This window comes from Lissotriton vulgaris, chromosome 7 (genome assembly GCF_964263255.1).
Source record: "Lissotriton vulgaris chromosome 7, aLisVul1.2, whole genome shotgun sequence".
NCBI classification, from domain to species: Eukaryota; Metazoa; Chordata; class Amphibia; order Caudata; family Salamandridae; genus Lissotriton; species Lissotriton vulgaris.
In genome coordinates, this window is record NC_141695.1 from 836,137,105 (window position 1) to 836,163,937 (window position 26,833).

The 26,833-nt window shown below is 44.7% G+C and overlaps 1 protein-coding gene across 4 annotated transcripts in view; it reads right to left on the bottom strand.

The window, feature by feature from the left end:
* Positions 1 to 26,833, bottom strand: part of NOTUM (notum, palmitoleoyl-protein carboxylesterase) — a 172,817-nt gene that overhangs the window by 64,488 nt on the left and 81,496 nt on the right. For all 4 annotated transcript variants that reach the window (XM_086931182.1, XM_086931181.1, XM_086931180.1 and 1 more), the window contains exons 5-7: positions 26,696 to 26,756; positions 25,560 to 25,618; positions 20,093 to 20,195 (exon numbers count right to left, since the gene is read on the bottom strand). In XM_086931182.1, coding sequence (XP_086787308.1) covers positions 20,093 to 20,195; positions 25,560 to 25,618; positions 26,696 to 26,756 — 223 coding nt within the window. The remainder of the gene's footprint in view (positions 1 to 20,092; positions 20,196 to 25,559; positions 25,619 to 26,695; positions 26,757 to 26,833) is intronic.

Here is a 26,833-nt window from a genome sequence, read left to right on the forward strand (position 1 = left end):
GGAGACACATGGAAGGTAAACAAAAGAGGTACAGAAGAACCCACAATCAACCAATGTTAAATCAGAGGGACAGTCAATCGACCAAGGAGAAACTACAGGAACACTCATACTACTGATGGAAAATTTTGGCAGAAAATGGCTCACTCCGCTACTATGGTAAGAGAGGATTGCACACATTTAGTATTGGTTGGCGATCTGAATGCCAAAATCTCTATTCGCAGTGTAAGGCTGTACTCTAAGGCTTCGAAAGAGGAAGTTTTAAAAATTCCCCAGCTATGTTTCCAAATAATATTCGGGTAGATAAAAGAGGCTTGATCCGACTAGAAGGCTTGAGAAGTACAGATCTAAATGCCAATGAGAGAACAGGAAATGATATTCCAGCATCTGTTATGCATAAATTGACTTCTGGTAATGTAATGTAATATAATTGCCCATTTATACCGCGCTACAATCGTTCCAGGGAGCATCTCGGCGCCAATGTATGGTCAACCTGATGTCAAAGTTGCCTTACTGCTTGGAGTGACTAGGAACGGAAATCACACTAGTGCTCTGGCAGTTATGTCTGGAAGGTTGTAGATCCAAGTTTTTAATTGTTTACGGAATTCTGATTCCTTGCCCAGTGCTCTAAAGAGTGGGGGGAGGGCATTCCATGCTTTAGCACCTAGTACCGCCAGGGATTTGCCCCCACGGGTTTTAAGTCTAAACCCTGGGACGGTCAGTAGGTTGGCAGTGGAGGATCGTAGTGCTCGAGTTGGACAGTATCTTACGTATTTTTTTCTTAGGTATAGAGGGCCTAGGTCGTGGACAGCTCGAAAGGCAATTATCAGCACTTTATACAGAACCCTTTTTGTTATAGGCAGCCAGTGTAGTACATTAAGGGCTTTGGTTGCTGAGGATTTTCTCTGCCATTTTAAGACCAGCCTTGCTGCCGCATGCTGTACCATCTGGAGTTTATGGGTGACCACCTTATTGGTACCAGCATACAGGCTGTTACAATAGTCAATGCGTGATGTAACTAATGCAACCGTAACTGTTTTCCTCGCTTCAAAGGGCAGCAAGCCAAAGAACTTCCTGAGCCCCTTTATCACCCCAAAACAGGTGACTGCCACTTTTGACGCCTGATGTTTAAAGGATAAGTCGGTGTCAAAGTGTACCCCAAGGTTGCGGGCCGATGAGGTGGTAAGAGGCGGTATATCTGCCTTCTCGGGCCACCATAGTCTGGGAATGAAATCATTTTTTGGGCCTATAGGCATGATCCCAGTTTTGCCTGTGTTGCATTTTAGATGGTTTCTCCGCATCCACTCAAAAGTGGCCGTTAGGCAACATTTGAGTTTTTCCTCCCAGACCTGGTTATCTTTATCCATTACCAGGATAAGTTGTGTATCGTCTTGGGTCTATTAACAACTACTTAATTATTTCAGCTGATACTTTCAATAGGTTGTCTCATATGGAAGTTCTAGAAAACTCTTAGAGCAATAATATGCAGATCTCTTGTAAAATTGAGGTGACCCCAACAGAAGTAGGCTGGTGAAATTTTAAAGATAAATCTATAGGTAAAAAAAAATAACTGTAGAATATACTGGAACATCAAAGCAGCTTCAAAATTAAAAGAGACACTAACATTACTAATAGGAGATTAGCAGCATATGATAATAGGAGACCACCAGCCGGCTCAGCCAGATCCATTGGTATCTTACGGTTGCTGTAAAGATACTTTGGTTTCTGCATGTAAAGCTAACTATTGGATACCACATCTAAACCTGGTAAAACTTTTAAATGGGGAAATAAATAAAATAGTGAGGGCTCAAGGAAAAAACATTTCCTAAGGCAAGAAAAGGAAGATTACAGCTTGGTCCAGTTAAAAGAGGCCCCCTCAAAAAATTATGCTAAAAGGGTACTGGGAAATAATCTCAGATAGCTGTGGCTCTGGGGTAAAATCCGTCCCAATCCCATAAAAGAAGAACCTGGAAATCATATCTCGTAGATCTTTATTCAGCCAACTCGAATTCAGTTTGGTCTTCTTTCTCTAGATTCTGGGAGTTTAGATGTTTTGGTTATAGTCCTGCTCCTCTGATGAGTGAGGAGGTAAGACTCATTAAAAGAATGAGAGCCGCTGGAGCAATGGGTCCTGATGAAATTCCCAGGCAAATAATTTTTAAAAGAGCCTATGTTGTGGGCTACATATCTTGCTCACCTTTTAAATTACTGCTATCAGCGGAGGAAGACTACCCTCCCCCCTCCCTGGTCTGGTAGGGTTTTATTTCCACTATTTAAAAAGGGGCCTATATATCTTCCAGGTAACCACCACCATATAGCTTTACTAGATGCAGTAGGGAAAGTATTTGGACGCAGCATTTTGGAACATCTAACCGAGTGGGTGGTGGAGGAGAAAATCCTTCCCATAGGACAAGCATGACATAGAAAAGAACACTGCACCTTGGATAATATCTGTGTGTTGAAATTAACATAGGAGAAGTCCCCTCTTATTCAAGGGTCAAATATATGTGGCATTTATAGATTTTTCAACGGCCTTTGATAAGGTAGACCGGCCAACACTCTGGGATAAATTACAAGAAATGGGAGTGCCTGCCCCTGTGTATCTCTTTGCACTCTCATACGTGGTGCCAGGTGCTGCTAGAGGGAGATCAAGGCCTATCATCCAAACAAGGTTGTTTGTTAGCCCCGCTACTCTTCTCTTTGTACGTAGCAGATCTACTCAAATGCTTCACTCCTCAGGTGAGTGATGCGCCAATGATAGTTGGCTGCCCTTTTTCTTGTCTGATGTATGCAGAAGATATTGTAATTATGGATTTGACTCCCAATGGGTTGAATAAGAAATTGATGTCACTGCAGAAATATACAATGGTACAGTATTTGAAGATAAACGTCTCTAAAAGTAAAGTCTTGATTTTAAAAAGAAGGAGCAGAAAGATTCACAATTTTATTTGGAGAATTGGCTTATATAAACTTGAGATTGTCGATTCCTATCACTATTTGGGGAAATTAGTAGCTGGTAAAACAAGGGACAAATGCCACATTAAACACAGCTCTTGTAAAGCTGTCTCACATGCAAATGGTCTATGTGTATTTTATAACGTAATGGGTCGAAAGCATTTTTTGCATAGGATATCTTTTTTTAAAGTGAAAGTCACTCCAACACCATTATATGCTATTCAATCTATCAAAGTAGGAAAATGGAGCTTCCTTGAGGAGATAGAAGGCCAGATCTTACGTAAATTATGTAATTTTAACACATTGGTCCCTACTCCAGCTATCGATTGGAATTTGGTCTGATAAGCAAATTGAGTGATTCGGTGGGGCTATCAGCTGAAGAATAGTGAATCGAATACAATAAGGGGTCTCATAAGTCAGGAACTTTTTGTTGCAAAAGCAGATAAATATTTCTTCTCCCGTGATTTTACTTTTGCGTTGAACCACTTTGACGCACATGAGGAGCTTGTAATTTCTCTTCCATTCTTAGAATTCAAAACTTTAAAAAACATTAGTATCATAAGTTTCCAAAGAGATCTCAAGTACTGTAGGATGAAGAAAAGATTGGAGATAATAGCCACATCAAGTAACCCAAGAGTTGCCCAGGGGATTTGAATCATGGTATTCACCGTTTGTGGATTTTATTTCGTATGAATTTACTTCTGTTAAAAGAACGAACGGCAAATTGGTCTACCTCTGCGAAAACAGGGAGATGCTGTAATATGTGTAATTTTGGCACCCAGAACCTTAATAGTATTCTGTTTGTTTGTCCAGCCCTGTTACCACATCGCATTCATCTGTTTCAACCAATGTTTATACAGAAGAATATCAAAACTGTAGTGAGTTTCTCTTAACCCAAAGAATTAAATAATATGTACAAAACCATTTATTTCTTTTAAGGAGTTTTTTAATCTGTTTTAATCTCTTAGTATACTGCTATCTGAGAGTAAGCTAATGATAGGACTACTTTTTTAATAGTATAAACCATCTTTATCATCTATAGTTAGAAAGGAGGAACTTGTTGTAGGAGGTTGTAACTTAATACTGTCATGTGGTTACTAGAGACATTGCTGACATCTTTAAGTTAGCATGAGCCCGGTAGCCATGATGCTGCTTTTGCGCACAACAACTGTTCCTGGAGTTTAGTCTGAACATAGTGAGCAAGGTCGATAAACACGGACTCTTGTTATACTGATCAGTCCCTAGCACTTAGATAAAACATACCAATGCAGCTGTTTTTGCTGGAGACTCGTACTTCGATATTATGAGGATGCATGTTTAGTGAACACAACATGGAGAGGGACCTTTCCGGGGAGAAGATCAACCCGCACCTGTGATGTAGAAATATGATCTATGGCCTGAGTTATGGGGTCTGCTGACAAAGCCCAGAGATCTTCTATTATATAATAATACTTCTGCTTACCAAGGGGAGGGTGGTTAGGCCTTATAGTCCATTATCCACTGTCTTTATAAAATGATATCTCCATTTACGATATATGACCTTGCTGCAATGCTAACTGTATTGCTATTATGCCTTTTGCTGCTGATGGTGGCTTGTATACTGCATTTTAGAACAAGTTAGTTAAAATAATTATTTTCAACTATTTTCGTGTTTGTCAGATCTTATTGTGGAGAAGTATGAGAATGTGGGTGAAAAGGTATGTCTTGTTACCGCGATTCCTGAGAGATCCAGGAGTGTTATGTTCTGGGGTGTCTAATCATTGGTTTCTCCATTTGTGAGTAGGAGAACAAGTGAGACACTATAGCTAGTCGGTCCTGGGCTTGAGGGTACTAAGGCGGTAGGCAGGTTTAGCCCCTATACACCAAGGTCCCATAATCCTGCGCATAGTTCTGTGCCGAATCCCTGCAACATGGCGCCCAATGTTTGGTCTGGTACTTATTCGCGAGACCCCGGAATAGATAGTGCTTGTCCATAATACCCTATCACCAATTACCGGAGACGTCCGTGGTGCGAGGGATTGACATCCTAGATTAGAGATTATAGGTTTTTTAAGCTTGGATTATAAAAGGTTTTGTTTTTTCATATTTGAAACCCAGTGTTGCCCTTCCGTTTTATGCATTTTCCTCTCTCATTAGATAATGGCTATTGCTACTCATATTCGCGCATCACTGACTGCTCGTTTGACGCAACATGGAGTCCCAGTTGCGGGGGAAACCATTATCTTTGTGGTTGAAGCGAACGCTGCTTTTGTAAATGTAAATGTAAATGTATTGCGATTTATATAGCGCACGTATCACCCGAAGGCATCAAGGCGCTTGCCTTGGGAACCCGTCCTGGTATTCCCCTGTGAGCTAACCCCAGCAGGGTATCCACAAGGTGAAAGCCAGGCATCCCGCCGCGAGGGGCCGTAGTGGAGATTAAGCAAGCTATTGCCCAGAGTCGCAGAGTGTAAACCCGTGAGTTGAGTAGGCACCGGAACGAGAATTATCGAGTCCGTGGAATTTTTTGAGCCCAAGACCCGCCGAGGGTGGGAATTGAACCCTGGTCCAGGACTGATCTCAGCTTCCGGGTCTGCCGCCTCTAACCCCTGAGCCACACTTCTCCACTTTTCTCTTCGAGGTTTTTGTATTCTTGGGTTAAGTTCCCAGCAGTGGAAGGGAATGATGATTTCTTTCATGAATATGAACACATTGCGGTTACCCGGGATTATAGACCTCATCGGTCACTTGAAGTTCCGTTGTCAGCTTGGGAGCACACAATCTGGTTGAATGGCGCCCTACCTCACCCTGTTACAGTAGTTAGTTTATGCTCTTTATTTGTCAAGGGGCCTCATGTCCCTTTTTGGCGGGTTTTACACCACACCCAAATTATTGCGGTGTTTCACACGCAGAGCTACGAGACTTACATGAATCGTTAGTTAATATTCACATAAGTGTGGTACAATATATGTCCCGCATGATCCAGGTGACTCCGGCTAGAGCCCCACCTCTCACCTCAGCAACCAGGACATGGTGGCATGGTTATTAGCCCGATCACGATTAGTTCAGTGATGGGGAAGCGTCCTCAAAATAGAGATAAATTGCTATTCTGGTTAGCTGAGCGATTTGAGCAACTTGACGCTGTATTTCCCAATACTTCTCCTTTGGATAAACACAGAATCGTTAACGTGAGTTTTCCAAAAGATCTTATTCCCACTTTGGCTGATTGCACCGCCTGGGGTAAGGTGTTTGCAGCGCTGTATTCTCTATGCTTTGGCATCCCCTCCAGGACAGTGTTTCTGACAGTTCTTATGAAACTTTAAGAGGAGCACTGGATAGAGGCCGCCCTGGAGTTGGGGATGAGACTGGTTGGGGTGTTCCCCAGAGTCTCTGATATGATACTTGCCAATATAAAAGGAGAAGCGGTTAGTTTGCTAGTGAGTCAGCACCTTGAGGCATTAGAAGACCTTGATAAACAACGCAAACTGCCTAAGATTATTGCTAAGGTGTATAAAGCATTCTAGCATAATAATTCAGGGAATAAACCTTTTACTCAGCCACAAAATAAACCCCCTCCTGAAAAGGAGGGGCGTCCATTCTTTCCTAAAAATAAATTGGAACAAGAATAAACAACAACAACAGCAGACGCAAGGTTCACTTGCTGGTTCACAGACACCTGATGCTTCAGAGCATAGGTATGATTTGCGTGACCACTCTAAGCTTAAGACGCAAGAGTGGTTTCAGGTTCCTGATCCCCGTTCTCCTCATTCCTTGCAGGACTCGTCGGATCAACAGTCCGGTGGAGGGGAATGTCAAGATTGTAGAAAAGGCGAGACCACGCAACAACGATGTGATCCGCTACGCCAGTTTGATTTAAAAGCCAGACCGGAGGCACAAATGACATATCGTGTCTAGTTTCAGAAGAAAAAAGTTGCCGCTTTAACAGCGATGTATGCCTCAGACGGTGGGAACCCTGCTACTGGATTGGAGATGGGCTGTGACACTCCTAGATAGCGTGGTGAAAGTTACCAGAGGTTCTCCGTCCTTGTCTGGAGGAGAGAGCCTCTGACACATTCATTACTGTGGAAACAGCTGATACACAAGTTGCACCCCCAAATTGAAGGTGATATACAACGTACAATTAAGGGTATCTTTTGAGATAACCTTACCTTGTCATATGACATTGTTGGCGGAGGCAGACTGGCCTCCTCCATTTGTTTTAGCGTCTTCCCGCGGAGAGGACAGGATACACCAGAGCTTTTCAAATTAGGTCTCTGATGAGACTAGACAGGCTTATGCATTGGAATTGGCTATAGCCCTAGTGCCCGCTGTGTATCGCAATCAGGTTGGCTGGGATAGAGATTCACTAGCACATGAGATCCCTGTGCGATCAATGCTGCATCCTCAGGCGCAGTATCAGATCAGACGGGAGGTGAAAGCGTAAGTTAGTGACATTTTGGCCCAGTTGAATGCCAGCAGCCCTACATGCCAAGAACAGATGCATACTGGTAAGTAGCATATTCCGTTCGAGGCATGTGGCTGCTGAATTCATATCTGTGCAAAAACTGTATAGCAGTATCTCCTCTAGCGGTGGTTACCTGTGCCAGCTGCAGCAGTTTGAAAGAGAGTTTTGAGGACAGCCTGGCCTATAGCAGCTTGCTGCTTTAATTGCACGTCTACACAGTAGTGTTTTGTGAAAGTGTGTATGGTAGTCCATGTGGCTGCTCTACATATGTCTTCAAGAGGAATATTTCCCAGGAAAGCCATGGATGCCCCAATTTTTCGCGTAGAGTGTGCTCTTGGGGGGACATTTAAAGTGCGTTTAGCCTTTAGATAACATATTTGAATGCATTTAACTATCCATCTGACTATTCCGGACTTTGCTATTGGATTTCCTGTATGTTGTGGTGAAAAAGCAACAAATAATTGCTTTGTTTTCCTAAATGATTTCGTTCTGTCCACATAATAAAGCAGAGCTCTCTATACATCCAGTGTGTGTATGGCTCTTTCAGCTACTGACAGTGGATTTTGGAAGAACACTGGCAGTTCTATTGATTGATTAATATGGAAATTGGATATGACCTTTGGCATAAACTTAGGGTTTGTTCTAAGAACCACCCTGTTAGCATGTACTTGCATGAAAAGTGCTTGTAACTCGCTAACTCGCCTGAGTGAGGTAATGGCAATCAAGAATGCCACCTTCCACGTTAAGAATTGCAGTTTGCATGAGTGTAGAGGTTCGAAAGAAGGTCCCATAAGTCTGGTAAGTACTATATTTAGATTCCAGACTGGGGAAGGGGGGTGTCTTGGAGGGATCACCCTTTTAACCTCATGCGCGCTATCGGAATTCCGCTCGCACGCTGAGATTTAAAAAAACGCATGTTACGTGACGAGCTGGGCTCGTCATCAGCGTGCGAGGAGGCTACGCCATGACGAGCCCAGCTCGTCATCAGCGTGGAAGGGGTTAAGACCCTCCATAAAAGCCTTGATTGCTGGTACTCTAAACAGTGAAAGGTGTTTCCTGTTTTGAAGGTATGCTGCTATAGCAGCGAGGTGTAGTCTTATCGAAGAGTATGCTAGGTTGCATCTTTGAAGATGCAGCAGGTAACATATAATGTTCTGTATGGAAGCATCTAATGGGTTGATTTGGTTATTGTTGCAGTAAATAACAAATCTCTTCCATTTAGCTGCATAGCACGCTCTCGTAGTTGGTCGTCTTGCCTCCTTAATGATGTTCATGCAGTCTGGAGGCAAGTTAAGGTATCCAAATTCTAAGACTTCAGGAGCCAGATCGCTAGGTTCATCTGATTGGGATCTGGGTGTCTTATTTCTCCATGGTTCTGAGTTAGAAGATGGGGTGCGAGGCACAGCCTTTGATGAGGAACTACTGAAAGCTCCAGGAACGTTGTGTACCATGGCTGTCTCGCCCATGTGGGAGCAACTAGGATCAGTGTGAGTGACTGTTGCCGCAGTTTGCGTGCCACCAGCGGAATCAGTGGTGCTGGGGGAAAAGCGTACGCAAATCTGCCTGACCAGTTCATCCATATCGCATTGCCTTGTGACAACGGATGTGGGAACCTGGCGGCAAAGTACTGGCATTTTGAGTTTTCATTTGTGGCAAACAGGTCTATCTCTGGGTGTCCCCACTACCTGAAGAATAGTTAGAGAACTTGGGGGTGAATCTCCCATTTATGTAGTTGCTGGCTGTGCCTGCTGAGCAGGTCTGCTATTTGATTGTCTTTCCCTGGGAGGTGTTCTGCCAGGAGAAAGATGTATTTTGGAATTGCCCACTTCCATATGCTCTGTGCCAAGTGGGACAGCTGTGGAGAGTGTGTTCCTCCCGGTTTCTGGATATAGTACATTGCTGTTATGTTGTCCGTCCGGATCAACACAGTCTTGCTGTACAAGTATTTTTGGAATGCTTTCAGGGCTAGGAATATCGCCAACAACTCTAGTTGGTTGATATGCAGTTTCTTTTGTTTGATTGTCCAGAGCCCTTGTACTGTGTAGTGAAGGAGGTGGGCTCCCCAGCCTGTCAGTGATGCATCCGCTGTTAGTACTAGTTGTGGAACCAGCTCTTGGAACAGTCGCCCCTTGGAAAGGTTTTGTGGGTTCTACCACTGCAGAGAGTTGTGACCGCGACTGTCTACCAACACTAGGTCTTTTAGTTGTCCTTGAGCTTGGTTCCACCGCCGTGCTAGGCATTCTTGCAATGGGCGCATTTGAAGTCTGGCATGGGGGACAATGAATATGCAGGAGGCCATAATGCCTAGGAGCTGCATGAAGACTCGAGCTGGTAGATAGTGTTGTGGCAGAAATTTGCGAATGAGCATCTGCATGCTGGCTATCCTCGCTGAGTTTGGGTATGCCTTTGCCACTGAGGTATCTATAGTAGCTCCCAGATATTTTTGTGTGTGGGACGGTTTGAGATGCGATTTTAGGTAGTTTATTGAAAACCCTAGGCTGTGTAGCATCTGAAGTGTTTGAGACCTGTCTCTTGCACACTGTTTGTACGATTTTGCTTGTATCAGCCAACTGTCTAGGTACGGGAACACATGGATGTGTTGCCTCCTGAGATGTGCAGCTACTGTCGCTAAGCATTTTGTAAACACTTTTGGAGCCGTGGTTACCACGAAGGGGAGAACCTTGAATTGGTAGTGTTGACCTTCTATTGTGAACCGGAGATATTTTCTGTGAGCTGGATGGATGGGTATGTGAAAATACGCATCCTTGAGGTCCAATGTTGCTAGGAAGTCTCCTTGCTGTAGCAACAGGAGCTCTTGCTGTAGTGTGATCATATGGAAGTGCTCCGACAGTATGTATTGATTTAGGGGTCTGAGGTCCAATATTGGTCTGAGGGAACCGTCCTTCTTGGGAATAAGAAATATAGGGAGTATACTCCTGTCCCTTTGTGTTGGAAAGGGACTGGCTCTAGGGCCCCCTTTTCCAGCATGCATTTCACCTCTTGTTGTAGCAGGGTGATGTGTTCTTTGGACATAGGACGGTGTCTGGGTGGTATGTTTGGTGGGGTAGAGGTGAGTTCTAGGCAATAACCATACTGGATAATTTGTCTCACCCACCTGTCCGTGGTAATTGCGTTCCAGACAGGTAGGAATTGTTGGAGTCTGCCTCCGACCGGTGTTAGGTGGTCTGGAGGTAGCGTGATGAAGTCACTGTTTTGTGGCAGTGGAGACTCTGGTGTTATTGCCTCCACGTCCTCTTCCCCTGCTATTGTTGCCCCTATAACGTCCTCTGTTGGAGTTCTTGTTAAAGAAACCTTGGGTGTGGCCTTTGACTGTAGATGAGGTCTGTGTAGTATTGCCCCGTGTAGCTGCTCTGTATGAGGAGCGTCGAAAGGAACCTCTGTGTTGATGAAACTGCAATGCGCCCATTGATTTTGCAGTTTGTGTCTTTCTTCATTTTGTCTAAAATGGTGTCGACTGCAGAGCCAAAAAGGAAGTCTTGATTGACTGGTTGGTTAAGAATGGTGGACTGCACCTCGTTCTTAAAGCCCGAAATACGCAGCCATGTGTTTCTCCGTAGTAAAACGCTAGTGTTAATAGACCTGGCCACAGTGTCAGCTGTGTCAGGCGCACCCATTGATGGAGGAGTTTGTAATAAATTTTCCCTCCTGTATGAGGTCATTAGCTTGGGCTTTGAAAGGCTCAGGCAGGTGTTGCATTAAGCTTTCGAGCTGGTCATAGTGTGCTCTGTCGTAACGAGCTGAAGAATTGGCTTGGTAGTTTAGTCTGCCCTGTTCCCATGATGCACTGGGCCAGGGACAGACTGATTTGCATATAGCCAGGTTCTGAGCTGGGATGGGGCAGTGAGATAAATAACGGTGATGGATCAAGCCCTGATCTTTGGACTGGGTAAGAGTGGTCTGTTTAACTCAGACACTCTGTTCATCACCACCCCCTTTTCTAAATCTGTCGTAACGAGCTAGCAGAGCTTGTGTATTCGCAATTCTCCATGAATTGGAGGCCTGTGATGCTACCCTTTTACCCGAAGCCTCTAGTATTTTTTGACTCTTTATCAGGAGGAGGAGCCTCTCCTGTTGTCTGAGTTGGCCCTTTTGCGTGCATTAGCCACTACCAGTGAGTCTAATGGTAACTGCCCTCTGATATAGGTAGGGTCTGTAGGGGCTGCTCTATATTTCTTTTCAATCCTGGGATTGATTACGGTGCTCTGGCTGTATCTTTGAATATATCAGGCGCGTGTTTTAATACCCCCTTTAGCATAGGTAGTGTTCTGACGTTTTACTCTGAAGTAGGGAAGTAGGGAATGTGTCAAATAAGAAGTCTTCGTCTATAGGGTCATTGTGCATGTCTACGTTGTGGTACTGCGCTGTCCTGTCTATTAGTTGGTTGAAGACAATGGTGTCGTCGGTAGGTGACAGCTTTGCTGGGTATGAGGAGACATCGGGGATGGGATGTGTGTCATATGGGTCAGTTGGCTCTCCCCATGGTTCATTTTGGGGGTTAGGATCCTCTGGATAGTCATAATCATGCTGAGGATCTTCCCCTGTGTCACCCTCATTGCCCCCATAGTGAGAAGGAGAGTAAGGAGCAAAAGGCGTAATAGGCATAGTGGGATAGAAAGGAGTGAAGGGTCTAGAGGGAGAAGTCCCAAAGTCCTTCTTCTTTAGAGGAATGAGGGAATGAGAGTCCGTGTCCAGAGGTCTCTTCTTCCTGCGTAGGATTGTGACTTTACCAGTCTCAGAATTAATATATATTTTTGCCTGTTCGTCTGATGGATCTGGATGGAAGAGTTCTTCTTCCACTGTCCGTGACTGTGTAGTTGACTTCTTTGGCGTAGTCTGTTTTGGATCGACTATTGCCTCTGGGTCGATAACCCTTTTTGGTTCGACGACTTTCGGTGCCTTATTGCTTTTTCTCGGCTCGGACCCTTTGTTCAACAGGTTGTTTCGGTTCACTGTCCTTTGTCAAGTCGATGGCTTTTTTGGAATCGACCGGTCTTTTTGGAGCACTTGTCTTTGGTTCGATAGCCTTCTCCGGCTGGACCACAGGCTTCGGTGAGGCACCCTTTACATCGGCAACCTTCTTCGGTTCGGCGACCTTCGGCACAGCGGGCTTATTTGGGTCGACGGCCTTCTTCGGGTCGGCACCCTTCGGCTCTGTGCCTTCTTTGGCTCAGCGGCCTTTTTAGGTTCGGCGCCTTTTGGCTCGGCGGCGTTCTTTGGTTCGGCGCCCTTCTTCGGGTCGACGCCTTTAGGCTGTACGGCCTTTTTCGGTTTGGCGCCCTTCGGGTCGACGACCTTCTTGGGTTCTAGAACCTTCTTTGGGATCACGTTACTTAGCCCTGGGGTCTCTGAAGGCTTGGAATTTGGTTTTGGAGCCGAGCCGGATGGCGGGGCTGGCAAATGTTTCTTCGGATCTTGGCTAAGGCCTTTACCGGAGCCTTCGGTAACGGGGTAATCGGTGTCGAGGGCAGTGTACTCACGATTTGCCCCGGTGGGATCTCGTCATCGGAGTCCGAGTGGTCCTCGACAGTGACGATCTCTAGGTCCGAATCTGTCACTTCTGGAAGTTCTTGGTGATCATCGAAGATGTTGTCTGGTTCCGGTGCCTGTCGCTGCATCTCTTGACTAGCGGCCCGTCGATTCTGGAGGGTTTTCTTCTAACGGAATTGGGCACAGGCTGGGCAGGTTTCTTCCTTATGGTCTGGTGATAGGCACTTGTTGCATACTGAGTGTTTGTCAGTATGCGGGAACTTGGAGTGGCATTGTGGGCACCTTTTGAACGGGCTCCTTTCCATCGACAGCAGGCCCACGTGGCGTGGAAAAGGCCCAACGGCCCGCGTCGACGACCGGTCCGAGATGAAAAGTTTGATTGAGTCAATAAGTACCGAGTGAGAACAATACCGTCGAAGTTGAAGGCCTTTAGAAAAGTTTTGTTTCGATTCCGAAGTTGGAGTATAGGATTAACATCCAAACCCAATGGCAGAAAAAAACAATCTGAGGATGAAGATGCCCATGCGCACTGTAGTCCAGGGGAGGAGTCACCTATCTTGTGATACTTCGAAGACTCTTCCAGGACAACAAGGTGCAATCATCCGGACCCAACACTAGGCAGCGATCTATGCACAGATATGAATTCAGCCGCCCACATGCCTCGAACACAATATTGTCCGTAAAAAGTATAACACAACTTTGGACATTTCCAATGGATTTTACAGTCACAATTTGGCTCCTGAGAGCAGTGACTGGACAGCATTTACTGCGGCTGGCAATCAGAAAAGATTTAAAAGTTTGTCTTTTGGGCTAGAAGAATAGCCCTGGTGCGTTTGCTGCGCGTGTTGTGTCACTTTTACATGACATAGATCCTGATGCTTTCTCTTACGTCGATGACATTTAGTTGACGGATGACAAATTGATACCGCATCTGGTGCCTGTTGACTGCATCATCTGGTCCTTTGCAGACTTAGGGCACAAATTTAATTTTGCAAAGTCGCACATCACCTATTTGGCGGTTCTCTTTTTGGGTTACAAACTCAACAGTGAAGGAAGGGGGTTAGCCCCCCACTTTCTAGAAAATTATGCTCAATTAAAGCCTCCTTCCATTCTTAAGAAGTTACAATCTTTGCTGGGTTTTTTGAATTTCGGGAGGACATACATTCCTGATTATGCCCAGCGTATCAAACCACTTTATGAGTTGATACAACCCTCCTTTTCGTCTTCCAGCTCGCTTCCGGAACATACAGAAATTCTTCTGTCTTTGCATTTTGGTCTGCTGGCGACAAACTATCGTGACAACACAACGTACTTAGTCATACGGATTGTACCAACTACAGTGGGTTTCCCTTACCCAACGTCCATTGAGGGAGCTACGGTCCCCATTGCCTACAAATCGCATTTGTACACCCCAGCCAAGATGTGTTTTCCACCCGTTTGGAAAATTATTATAGCAGTACAGATGGAGATCCTGAAGGAACGCTCTTTGGCTCAGGGAAAACGCATGTGTATGGTATCACCTGTGCCTAATCTAGAAGCGGTCACAAAGGTGAGCGTACAGAATTCTAAAGCCTTATACCTGCGTGTGATACAGTGGGCAAGTTCTTTGCAAGGATGGGTCAAAGATGAAAGTGACCTCAGCCGATGTCAAACGCAGGAGAGTTTACAGTACGAAGAGGTTCATACTGAGCCACAGTTTTCGCTTCCTCTTGACCAATACAAATGTATAGTTTATACCGACGGATCTGCGCAGCCGGACGTGTATTACAAACATGCTTACTCGGCTGCATATGCTATTGAGGCGGGCTCTATGGTTGACGGTGTGTTTAAGTCTTCCTTAGTCCACACACAGTCTCCTGGAGACTGCACAGCTCAGTTGGCTGAGCTGCAGGCTTTAGTACTGGCTCTCAAATTCGCTGATCCAGATGTCCCTACTCCTACAGTGCGCGATTTTTTCTCTTTTGTACAGTCCTTTTACCGGTTCGATGCTGATGACGGAACCGCTCCGTCATCAGCTGCGGGTGCGCTGTGCCGATGACGAAGCGTTTCCGTCATGGCCCGCTCGGAACGCCTGCACGGCGCGAATTTCGTGCCTGCGCTGGACGTTCCATTGAGCGGGGCGGGCCATGACGGAACCGCTCCGTCATGCGCACAGCTCAACCGAGGCTGGTGACGGAGTGGTTCCGTCACCAGCATGCGGCCGCTGCGCAGCCGCCCCGCCCCCTTAGCATTGCGGCGGAATACCCGCCGCAGTGAAGGGGTTAATGACAATTATTCTTTTGGTCTCAAAATGACTTGCGTGCAACCTGTTTTCCACTGTTGACGGTGCCCTTCTATTGGGCCTTGGATATCTGCCTCTCCACTACTTCAGGCGCGGACCTAGATTATGATCTGTTGGTGGGTTCCTTGCTGGCCCATGACCAGGACTGTTCTAGTGACGCCCGTATGATTGTGGACAAGTACAAGAATGTGAGCGGAAAGGTGTGTCTTGTTACTGCGTTTCCTGAGAGATCCAGGAGTGTTGTGTTCTGGGGTGTCTAATCATTGGTTTCTCAATTTGGGAGTAGGAGAGCGAGTGAGGCACTATAGCTAGTCGGTCCTGGGCTCATGGGTACTAAGGCAGTAGGGAGGCTTAGCCCCTATACACCGAGGTCCCATAATCCTGCGCATAGTTCTGTGTATGTGCAGAATCCCTGCAACAATACCTGCTTGCATCTTTGGCCCACAATATTCTATACGTCCAAGAATATAAATATTGGGCTTACTTGCAGACTTTCGTTATGGCTGCCAGTATTTTTATACTATCTAAAATCATTTTACACACAACTTTTGCTGCTGGGTTTAAAATGTAGTTTTAAAATGGGTTTTTCTAATGTAAATACGCATGAATGCACTTTTACTATCATGGCCCACGGTAACAGTTTTAGTAAGTTTGCACATTTTGGGGCTATATGAAGATTTAGCCACAAATGTTATCGATTTCGCTCTCTTTAGAATAATTACCACATACATTTCTGCTGCTATGTGGTTGGATTTGTGCACAAAACTAACTTTTATGAATTGCCCTTATATGGAAGTTCTAAGAGAAGACTTCATATGAAAGATCTCATCATGGCAGACAGGACAATTGTCGAGCCGATTAAGTTAGATGCACGTTCCCGACCAACCACTAGATGGCAGGAGTATACAAAGGATAACATATAATCAACCAATTTACAAAAACAGAGAACATTTATTCTAACACGGGGAAGCATTACTACGAATAGTGGGGTAATAAATAATTCCAAGGCTAATCAGTCAACTTTTGAAATTTACAAGGTCATGCAGACAACCATTAGGAAATAAAAAGGTACACAATTTCCCAATTAACACCTGTCGGACTGGTCACAACAAATTAAGAGGCATCGAGAAAAGTAAATAAATGAGGAACTGAACCAATGATAAATAAGTGGACATGTAATCTCCTAATTAAGAACCACTGACCCGGAATGCAACGGTGAAGGGATGATTGGACATTGAATCTAACCTCAGAGATGAACAATGGACCAGCAAGAAGCAGAAGCAGGCAACGGGCCATGGAAAACCGATTAGAACTTTGACAGGTAATCAATGAATGAGGCGACAGAGAAATAAGCAACAGCCACTGTATGGCAAAATTGATCGGCATTCAACCTATGAGCAATCACTGGACAGGCAAAGGTGTAATCATCAATCAGGCAAACGGCAGTCACTCACTAACTAACTAAAGAGCAGCAAAAGAAAACCACGGTAAATTTAAATGATAAAGAGGAGCCACATGGGCGGCCAATCATGAAGAAATCAAATGACAAGTAACCGACATATGAGGATTCACATGAGTACTTAGACTTGCAATGAGCTAGTGAGAAATCAGAGGACATGCAGCTGACCAATGAACCCGCAGGCAATGAGGAACTCCAACTAGGGAACAGACCAATGAAGAATTGCAGGATAATTACAAACTAACATTAGAAGGATGGGCAATTGACCAATAGAGAATCAAGTAGAAGGAAATTTCCCAACAGAATTGAATTAAAGGCAAGCACCCAGTGAATAATCACTGAGAATATCTAGGACAGGCAACTGACAAATAAGGACTCATGGGGACAAGCACTTGGCCAAGTATGCCTCACAACAACTATCTGCACGATATGCTGGACCCTCCTTTTGACAGAGAGCAGTAGTTGGTGTAAAAAGGGCAGTGTATCTAATTTGATCCTCTATCTGGTAGGTTAGGTGCTAAGGTAAGACTTGTATTGAAGGCTTGACTCTATTAGACATAACAAGCCCTGACTAAGTTGATATTCGACAAAACTCATTGGCTACTGGGAAGAGTCAGCTTTGTGAACAAGCAAAATAAATTCTTTGTGAAGGCCAAGATTTGAAATAATAATTGACGTGTGGAGTTCAAAATCTGAATAAATACATCAACTTAAGAATCTATTGTGATTACTATCAGTGTGGGCCAATTGGGTTTGTCTGAATACTTTATTTAAAGTCACTTTAGTAATTATTAAAATTAAAGTCCTCTGTATATCTTAAAGCAGGGAGGACCAGCTATTATGTTATTTTTTGTCTGACCTATCCTATATTTTTCCTCTTATGAACGTGACAATCAGGGACTGCTTCTCATGTATTGCATTGCATGCAAGGTAGTAGCCAGAAAATTCAAATGTCACCATAAAACCTCTAATTACACTGGGTTGGAGATACAAGTAAGTCCAACCCATCCTAGAACAATTGGAATCACCTGTGTGTGTATATATATATATATATATATATATAGCCATTCGTCCTCATTCCTGCCCTCCAACCAACCCTATTTCTATTTTTTCATTAATCAGTACATTCTTTCACCTTTCCATCCACCTATTCACACATTCATCCTTTCGCTCACCTAGCCACCATTGTTTTTTCCATCCGCCCATGCTTGATTATTCTATCAATCCATCCTTTCACCATCTCGTCCGGCTAATGTGCGTTCTGTTCACACATCAATTTATTCATCCACTCATATCCATCCTTTCACTCTTTCATCCATTCTTCCTTTCACCCATCCATCCATCCATCCTTTCAAGCGTTCTTGGGCCCTTCTGTCGATCCATCCGTTCTTCCTTCTTTCAGGAATCTTTCCTTCATTTGCTCTATCCAACGTCCCATCCTACCACTCTTCCTTTCTTGCAAGTTTCCTTCCACCTTTTCTTCCTACCAACATCTCTTCCTACTTTTTCTCTGCTCTATCCTTTCCGATTTCTATCTAAAATCTTTCTTTCTCTCTTGCACTCACTCGGTTTGCTGCTCTTTGCCCTTTAATATTTTCATAATTTCTTTCTTAGTCTTCTGGTTCACTTAGCAGCCATACCTCAGCTCTGCTATGGTATTCCCTTACTGTGTTTTATGAGGCTTTTATGCACACCAACAAATAGGAGAGACCAATAAAACAAAAACATTTTTGCAAGACCCAGCTTATCAGGCTTTCTGGAACAGTTGGAACCCCCACTTAAGCTGCCAAAGCGGGTTGGTCATGACGCCTCTGATTACAGGTTTATAGCCGAGCCTAGGTTACAGCAGGAAGGTTTCACCAGCATAACTTAGGGAGACTACTGCTTACTCATCCAAGAATATGGTGTGGTGGCATTGGGGTCACGCTGTGAGTTTCTAAACTCTACTCTCCCCAAGGATACACATTGACTGTTCAATTCTACTCCCCTTAGGGAGTCAAAAGGCCCAACATAAGTACCTTGGTTAGCCAACTGACGTGTGACAGCAATAGGGACCCTTGGACACCTGTAATAAACAGTACCTACACCGGCTCCGATTGCCCCTGCATTCCAAGAAAAGGTCTTTAACAACGCTATACAGCTCTATAGTCTGTCACCTAATTAACTTATCTGACAGAAAAAAAGTTAAATCAGTTCACCGACACATTTAATGATGAATAGCTCAACTTTAGTTTCAGCCTCTAGTTCATTTGAATTATACTTCAGTACTCTATCCTTGAGCCTTCCCGTAGCCAACGTGCCTGCATCATTCCCTACAGTACTTGAAAGACTGAGCCTGCAGGAACACTTCGATCTCTTTGCAGATGTAATCATGCTTGGACATTGCGACTCACCAAAAGATTGTCAGGGACTGTAGGTCACAGACCACAGCTGTAAATACATCTTTAAATTCCCTGTAGGTGGACTGCCGATTTGGTACTGTAGGGTTCAGATTCTCTTCCAAGCTAAAATCCAGATCGCTGAAAGCAAGTCTCATGAATTTCATGCAACTTCCTAAACACTGTAAAACAGATGTTCTCATCACATAGCTAGCTCTGGTAAACATCAAAACAAGCATTGTTGCCCTGATTTCTGAGCTAGCTCGTAAAAAAAATGGTGAGATTCCCGATCTCCATGTTGCTAGCTTCCACACATCTTTACACATGTTCAAATCCCTGATCTCATAACTGACACCTGCACACCTTTAAAAAAACTGATCATTCAAACTTTAAAAAAAAAAAAAACTGATCATATAGATGACTCAAGAATACATCGGAAAATATACAGATGTCCTGATCTCCTCCCAGATTACTCTCAAACACCTCTAAATATGGAGAGTTGTCCAGTTTTAACCCCTTGGCTGCGGCGGTAATTCCGCTGCGGCGCTGGGGGTGCCGCGCAGCGCCGCCATACTCGGGACGGAACAACTACGTCACAAGCCACGGGCGGGCTGTGCTTGTGACGGAGTGGTTCCGTCACGGCCCCGACCGCTCATTAGAACGGCCGCGCAGGCACGGAAATCCTGCAGCGTGGGCGGGGCGGCCGCGCCGTGACGGAACCACTCCATCACCAGCACAGCGGGTCCATGGCTCATGACGGAGTGGTTCCGTCACGAGCACGGAAGGGGTTAAAGATTGCTACCACACACCTTAAAACAAGCCCAGATACCCTCCTTGCCAGATAAAAGGTTTGATCACTTGCAGGGGCCCATCTCTTCCCGTCTCACATAAATAAACAGATGCAGGTGCTCTATTTACCTCAAAACTGGCTCCCAAAATCGTGTGTACATATGCCCGACCCTCTAGCTTTCCAATTTATGCGATAGTGTGTTTCTTCCTCAGGCCACACTTTCACCCTACTCGCCCCTAGTGCATCTTCTCTTCAGTGCTGAAACCTTATAGGTACTAACCTGCTTCCAGCCAAGAGCAGCACCTTGGCATTATCCAGGCCCTTTCGAAGAAGCTCCTTCACCACTTCCTGGATGATCAATGCGCCCATAAAGGCAAATCCACCTGGAAACAAATATTGACATTATACCAGTTGTCAACGGCTACCCACGCCTTCAATCCTAATAAGATACTCGTCTATAAATGTGGATACCAGTGGAAATCAGATCAGTGGTGGGAGGAAAGGGGCAAAGATAGGGTAGGAGCAGAAGAATCAGAGTAAGAGACCAAAGACGCTTTCAAGGCACAACAGGCAACGGGTAAGCAGCAAAGCAAAGTGTGGTTCATTTTATATTACAACATAATTTAGAGACATCTGAAAAGGCAGGGTCAGCAAGGAGCATCCAGGGCAGGGCCAAAGACCACAGAGCGCTGTAAGGATAATGTTACTTACCCAGTAAGCATCTGTTCTTGGAATGTAGAGCGGTAGATCCACATGCTTTGCATACTCCTGCCATCTAGTGTTGGGTCTGGATGTTTGCAAGTTGTTTTTCTTCAAAGAAGTCTTTCCAGTCACGAGGCAGGGGACGACTCCTTTCGGTGATAGTGTGCATGGGCATCGACTCCATTGTTAGATTGTTTTCTCGCAGAGGGTGAGAATGGAGTTAGTAAGTAAAGAATAGAGATGTCCATGCATATGTATATGGAGTAAAGGAGAGAACTGCAACAGGTACAGGTACCCGGGTGGGCGCATGTGAATCCACAGCTCTACATGCCAAGGACAGATGCTTACTGGGTAAGTAACATTAGCCGTTCAAGGTATATGAGTTATAGATCACATGCTTTGCATAGATTACACAGCAGTATTCTCCTAAAGCGGTGACTGATCTGTAGCGGTTGGAGTTGTCTGAAAAAGAGTTTTAAGTACTGCCGGGCCCACGTTAGCTTGTTGTCTCGCTCACACATTCACCAAACACTATTGTGTAGATGTGTGTGGTGAAGACCATGTTGCAGCTTTACAAATGTCAACTATGGGGATGTTTCCTAAGAAAGCGAGTGGAATGCGCTCTAGGGCGTATTGTTAACGTTCGCTTTGCTTTTGCATAACAAGTTTGAATGCATTTAACAATCCATCTGGCAATACCAGACTTGGATATGGGATTGCCCTTGTGTGGTGGTACAAAAGCAACAAAAAGTTGTTCGGCTTTACAAAATGATTTTGTTCTTTTGATGTAATATAAAAGGGCTCTTCGAACATCTGAGATGTGTAGAGCTCATTCTGCCACTGAATCAGGTTGAGGTAAGAGTGCAGGTAACTCAACCAACTGATTGATGTGCAAGGAAGAAACTACCTTAGGTAGAAACTTGGGGTTAGTACGATGAACCACTTTGTCTCCGTGAAGTTGGAAAAAAAGAGTCTTCTATGGTTCGTGCCTGTAGTTCACCCACTCTCCTCAGTGAAGTGAATGCAATGAGGAAAGCGGTTTACCAGGAGAGAAACTGTAGTTCACATTAATGCATGGGTTCAAAAGGTGGGCCGGGTCCATTAATCGTGTGAGGACTATATTAAGATTCAACACTGGGGCAGGTCTTTGTGTGATAACTCTTTTAAGTCCTTCTATGAAAGCTTTGATTACTGGCACTTTAAAAAGAGATAGGTGATGCCTATTTTGTAGATACGCAGTTATTGCAGCGAGGTATAGTCGCATAGAAGTTTAAGCTAGCCCTACTGCTGCAAGTATAGCCAATAACAAATTATATTTTGTATTGAAGCATCAAGAGGGTTGAGGATGTTATTATTGCAATAGATAACAAAACGTTTCCATTTAGCTGCATAACAGGCTCTTGTAATAGGCGTTCTGGCCTCTCTAATGAAGTTCATACAGTCTGGTGGGAGATTTAGATAACCAAACTATGATTTCAGGAGCCAGATCGGGAGGTTCAGTAGTGTGGGATATGGGTGTATATTTTCTCCATGGCTGTGTGTGAGGAGACTGGATGGGAGGGGAGGTTTCGGTGTGGAAGTAGTGACAGCTCCATAGGGGTGGTGTACCAAGGTTGACAAGCCCATGTGGGAGCTACTAGGATCAGTGTGAGGGATGTTTGCCTGAGTTTCCGAACCACTCATGGGATGAGTGGGAGAGGCGGAAAAGCGTAGGCAAATATCCCTGACCAGTTTATCCATGGTACATTGCGTTTGGAGAGTGGGTGTGGGTACTAGGAGGCGAAGTTTGGGCCTTTTGCGTTTTGGTGTGTGGCAAAAAGATCTATTTGAGGAACTTCCAAACTTTGAAAGTATGGGAGGATAACTTGAGGGTGAAGTTCCCATTCGTGGATTTGCTGTGTCTGTCTGTTGAGGAGATCAGCAATCTGATTGTTCACTCCTGGGAGGTGTTCTGTGAGGAGATAGATTTTTTTGGTTAATCACCCACTTCCAAATGTCTTGAGCCAAGTGCCACAGTTGGAAAGAGAGTGACCCCCCCCCCCTTGTTTTTGTATATATAATACATAGCTGTCATGTTGTCGGTACAAACTAGGACAGCTTTGCCGACAAGGTGAGTCTGAAATCCGTTGAGCGCTAGAAACACTGCTAGCAACTCTAGATGGTTTATGAGGAGAGTTTTTTGCTGTTGACTCCACAAGTCTTGTACTGTGTGATACGAAAGTGATCTCCCCCCTCCCCCCTACCAGTGAGGGACACGTCCGTTGTTCGCATTGTCTGTGGAACAGGATCTAGGAGGGGCCGTCCTTTTGATACATTTTGTCGATTCCACCACTGCAGAGAGCAATGAGTACGTCCACTTACCAACACTAGATCAGTTAAAAGACCCTGTGATAGGTTCCATTGACTAAACATTCCTGGGGGAAAGCATGGGATGCCTGGCATGGGGAACGATCATGATGCAAGAAGCCATAATTCCAAGCAGTTGCATATATACTCGAGCTGGCAGCGAGTGAGTGGGCTGAAACTGGAGAACTAGAGCATGAATATTGCGAATTCCGACTGTATTGGGGAAGGCTAGAGCCCTTTGAGTATATAAAGTGGTTCCTAGATAGTTTTGAATGTTGGAAGGTTGAAGATGCGATATCAACACATTGGCTGTGAACCCCAGTTGGTGCAGTAACTTCAGTGTCCTGGGTGTGTGTTGGAGACACTTTGGATACATACTGGATTTGATGAGATAGTCGTTCAAGTAGGGGAAGACATGAATGTGTGGTCCTCTTAGGTGAGCAGCGACCACTGCCAGACAATTTATAAAGATTCTGGGAGCTGTGGTGACTCCGAACGGGAGTACCTTGAACTGGTAATGATGGCCTACTACCACAGATGTGAGAAATTTGCAATGAGCGGGATGTATTAGAATATGGAGGTACGCGTCCTTTAAGTCTAGAGTAGACAGAAAGTCGCCCTGTTGTAGGAGTGGGAGCCCTTGTTGAAGTGTTACCATGTGAAAATGGTCTGATTGTATACAACAATTCTCAGAGGTCCAAGATAGGTCTGAGAGGACCGTCCTTTTTGGGTATTAGAAAATAGAAAGAGTTATATGCCCGACTCGTGGTATTGTAGTGGTAATGGCTCTATAGCTCCCTTCAAAAGGAGAGACTGAACCTTTTGCTTGAGGAGGTGTAAGTGGTCTGGTGACAGTTTGTGTGAACATGGAGGAATGTTTGGAGGAATGTTTGGAGGACTGTTGGTAAACTCCAGGTAATAACCAGAACAGATAATTTCCAATACCCATTTGTCTGTAGTTATTGACTTCCAGACGGGTAGAAATTGTGACGGACGCCCCCGACAGGCGTTAAATGGCCGGAGGGGAGGGAGTTGAAGTCACTGCTTGGTATTGGAGGGGGGGGGGGCATGTGTGTTGGAACCTCTAACTCTATCCTTGCCATTGTTCCCTTTGTAACCCCCTCTGAAGAAACCCTTAAAGGCAGAGGGTTGATTGTTGCCTTTGTAGGTTGTTCAGGCAGTGTCTGATGAGGTGTTCTATGACACGCCACGATAGAAGAAGCGCCAAAAGGAACCACGACCTGAAGGTGACTGGAGCACTACCATGGATTTTGCCACCTCTGTGTCCTTTTTCATCTTTTCTAATGAGGAGTCTACTACAGGGCCAAAGAGGTGCTGCTTGTCAAATGGTGTGTTAAGGATAGAAGCCTGAACCTCGGGTTTAAAGCCTGAAATGTATAACCAAGGATGCAGTCTTAAGAGGACGATGGTGTTGATAGCTCTAGCCACAGTGTCAGCTGCTTCTAAAGCATGCCTGATGGAATTATTGGAGAGAAGCTGTTCCTCCCGCACTAGGTCTTGAGCTTTGGCCTTGTGCAGCAATTGCTTCATTTCATCCCAAAGCGCCCTATCATACCAAACTAAAAGTGCTTTGGTACTGGAAATGCACCAAAAGTTTGCAGCTTGGGAGGCTATTCTTTTTCCAGAGGCGTCTATTAATTTAGACTCTCTGGGGGTGGAGCATCCCCCGACGTTTGGGAAATTGGCCCTCTTGCGTGCATTAGACACAACTATAGAATCTAATGGTAACTGTCCCCGATGTAAGCTGGGTCCGATGGTGCAGATTTATATTTCTTATCTACCCAGGGGTGATGGGATCCTGTTCTTCCTGTGCTCCTATGGCTTCTCAGATTTCCTGTTCCAACTCTTCTCCAAAGAGGTCCGGAATGGAACCTGTGTGCTGGCTCTGTATGTCGTGATGTCGAGCCCGACGATCGCGAAGCGTCTTCTCTGATCGGAAAGCCATACGCGCTTCTCAATCCAGTTCTATATGCTCCTGTGACAAGCACAAGTTGCACACTTCATTTGAGTCGCTGCACGTAAATTTTGCGTGGCACAGAGGTCAGAATTTTAATGGAGTGTGTTCCATCCACTGCGAGGCAGCCCGATGCCGGTAGGCCCAACCGCCTTACACTAGTTACCCGTTCGAAAGAATTTGAGTAAATACGATGCGCGGAGAATAGAGATACGCAATCGAAAACAATACAGTCGAGGGTGAGTGTATTATGCACCGAGGGGAGCCCGAGAAACAGTGTCGAACCAGAGCGCAGCAACTCACGTCTAAACCCGATGGCTGAAAAAACAATCCAACAATGGAGTAGATGCCTATGCGCACTATCACCGAAAGGAGGAATCACCTACCTCGTGACTGGAAAGACTTCTTCGAAGAAAAACAACCTGCAAACATCCAGACCCAACACTAGATGTCAAGAGTATGCAAAGCATTTGATCTACAGCTCCTATGCCTCGAACATATAGTTTACCACAATCATCTCTGTAATACCTAAAAATAATACCCCTCTCTAATTTACTACATTCAACTTTTTGCTCACCCCTTATTATTAAAGGAAAAGCCGACAGGTAGCCAGCTATTGTGTATTAGGGGAGGGGAATCTATGTTTAGGGGAGATGATCTCATTCCCAGTGGAGTTCAGTTTATGCTTGGCACTGTATACCACTACCAGTACAGTAAAACTCACCTTTCTCCGATTTAGGTGTAGCTCCACTCCACACATCGCTGGAACAGTACGGAATGAACCTGGAGCAGGGAAGATGCGGTTAGCGAAGCATCAAAAACAGAGGGAGCCAACTCTCAGACAGAAGAAAGATGCAAAGCAAAGGTGAGACATATGTTACTAACAAATCCTTAAGAGAACAAAATAATGAACAGAGATGGACAAACCACAGATTATAAATAACTCTCCTACAGGGGTACACAAACTATTAGCAGGAAGAAATATTCACAGTAAGAGTGACAGAAAAACAACGAGAATTCAAGAACTACAACTACAGTTGAAGTCAGCAACAGAAAAAAATAAATCAATAGAAATGAAAATTGCCAACTGATAAAGACAGAACAACGACGTAACAAAAGGATAGAATCCCCATAGCCCCCCACAAAAACAGGTCAACCCCAAGCAAAGTACCTGGGCAGAGAAAAGATAACCCATGGAGCACCAACAGGCAAAAATTACACCAAAGTGAGATCTACATCCACCACAAACAAATAAACATGCAAAAAAGAGATACACAACCAAGAGGGAGATATTTCCCAAAGAAAAAGAGATGCAACCAACAGTGAGAGCTATATCAACAATAGAGGGGACGAAACCACCAACAGACAATAAGAAAACAGTAAAAGAGAATATATAGTGCCTGTGGAAAAAAATAACCACCAACTGCGAGAAAATAAATAACCACCAACAGAGAGAGAACGCTATACCACTAGGTGAGAGAGTTAAGAAGAATAGTTATTAATCACCAACACAGAATAAACCTTCATGTTTCCATACGAACTGCCCCAATGCTTCTCCAGTTTAGGGAAGAATTGACATCTCTTTAAAGAACACTAGATCACAATGCAGTAACAATCCCGTAACTATCTACCTCTCCTATTGCTTGTTGACTGTATGCTTGTTGTACAAATGCGAAATTTTATACTATACTGCATAGCAAGCAGAGTGCCAAATCAGCTACTTCGTGAGATAAACAGCCAACAAAAGTTTAACACATAGAAATATACACCACAACGTGAAGGCAACAAATCCATAACAGAACAGAGCTACGCCCTTCACAGATTGCCATTTCCCAAGTCTTTGTCCATTTTGCTCCTTACACCATGTTTGCATTCCACCAATGAGGATTCTCTTCGGGCTGAGAGGACAGGATGCCACTGCCTGTAAAATGACAAAGAGGAGAACATGATCAGCATTTAACTAAAAGGGTCTCTGTGATTATTAGGCCTGGGCAGATA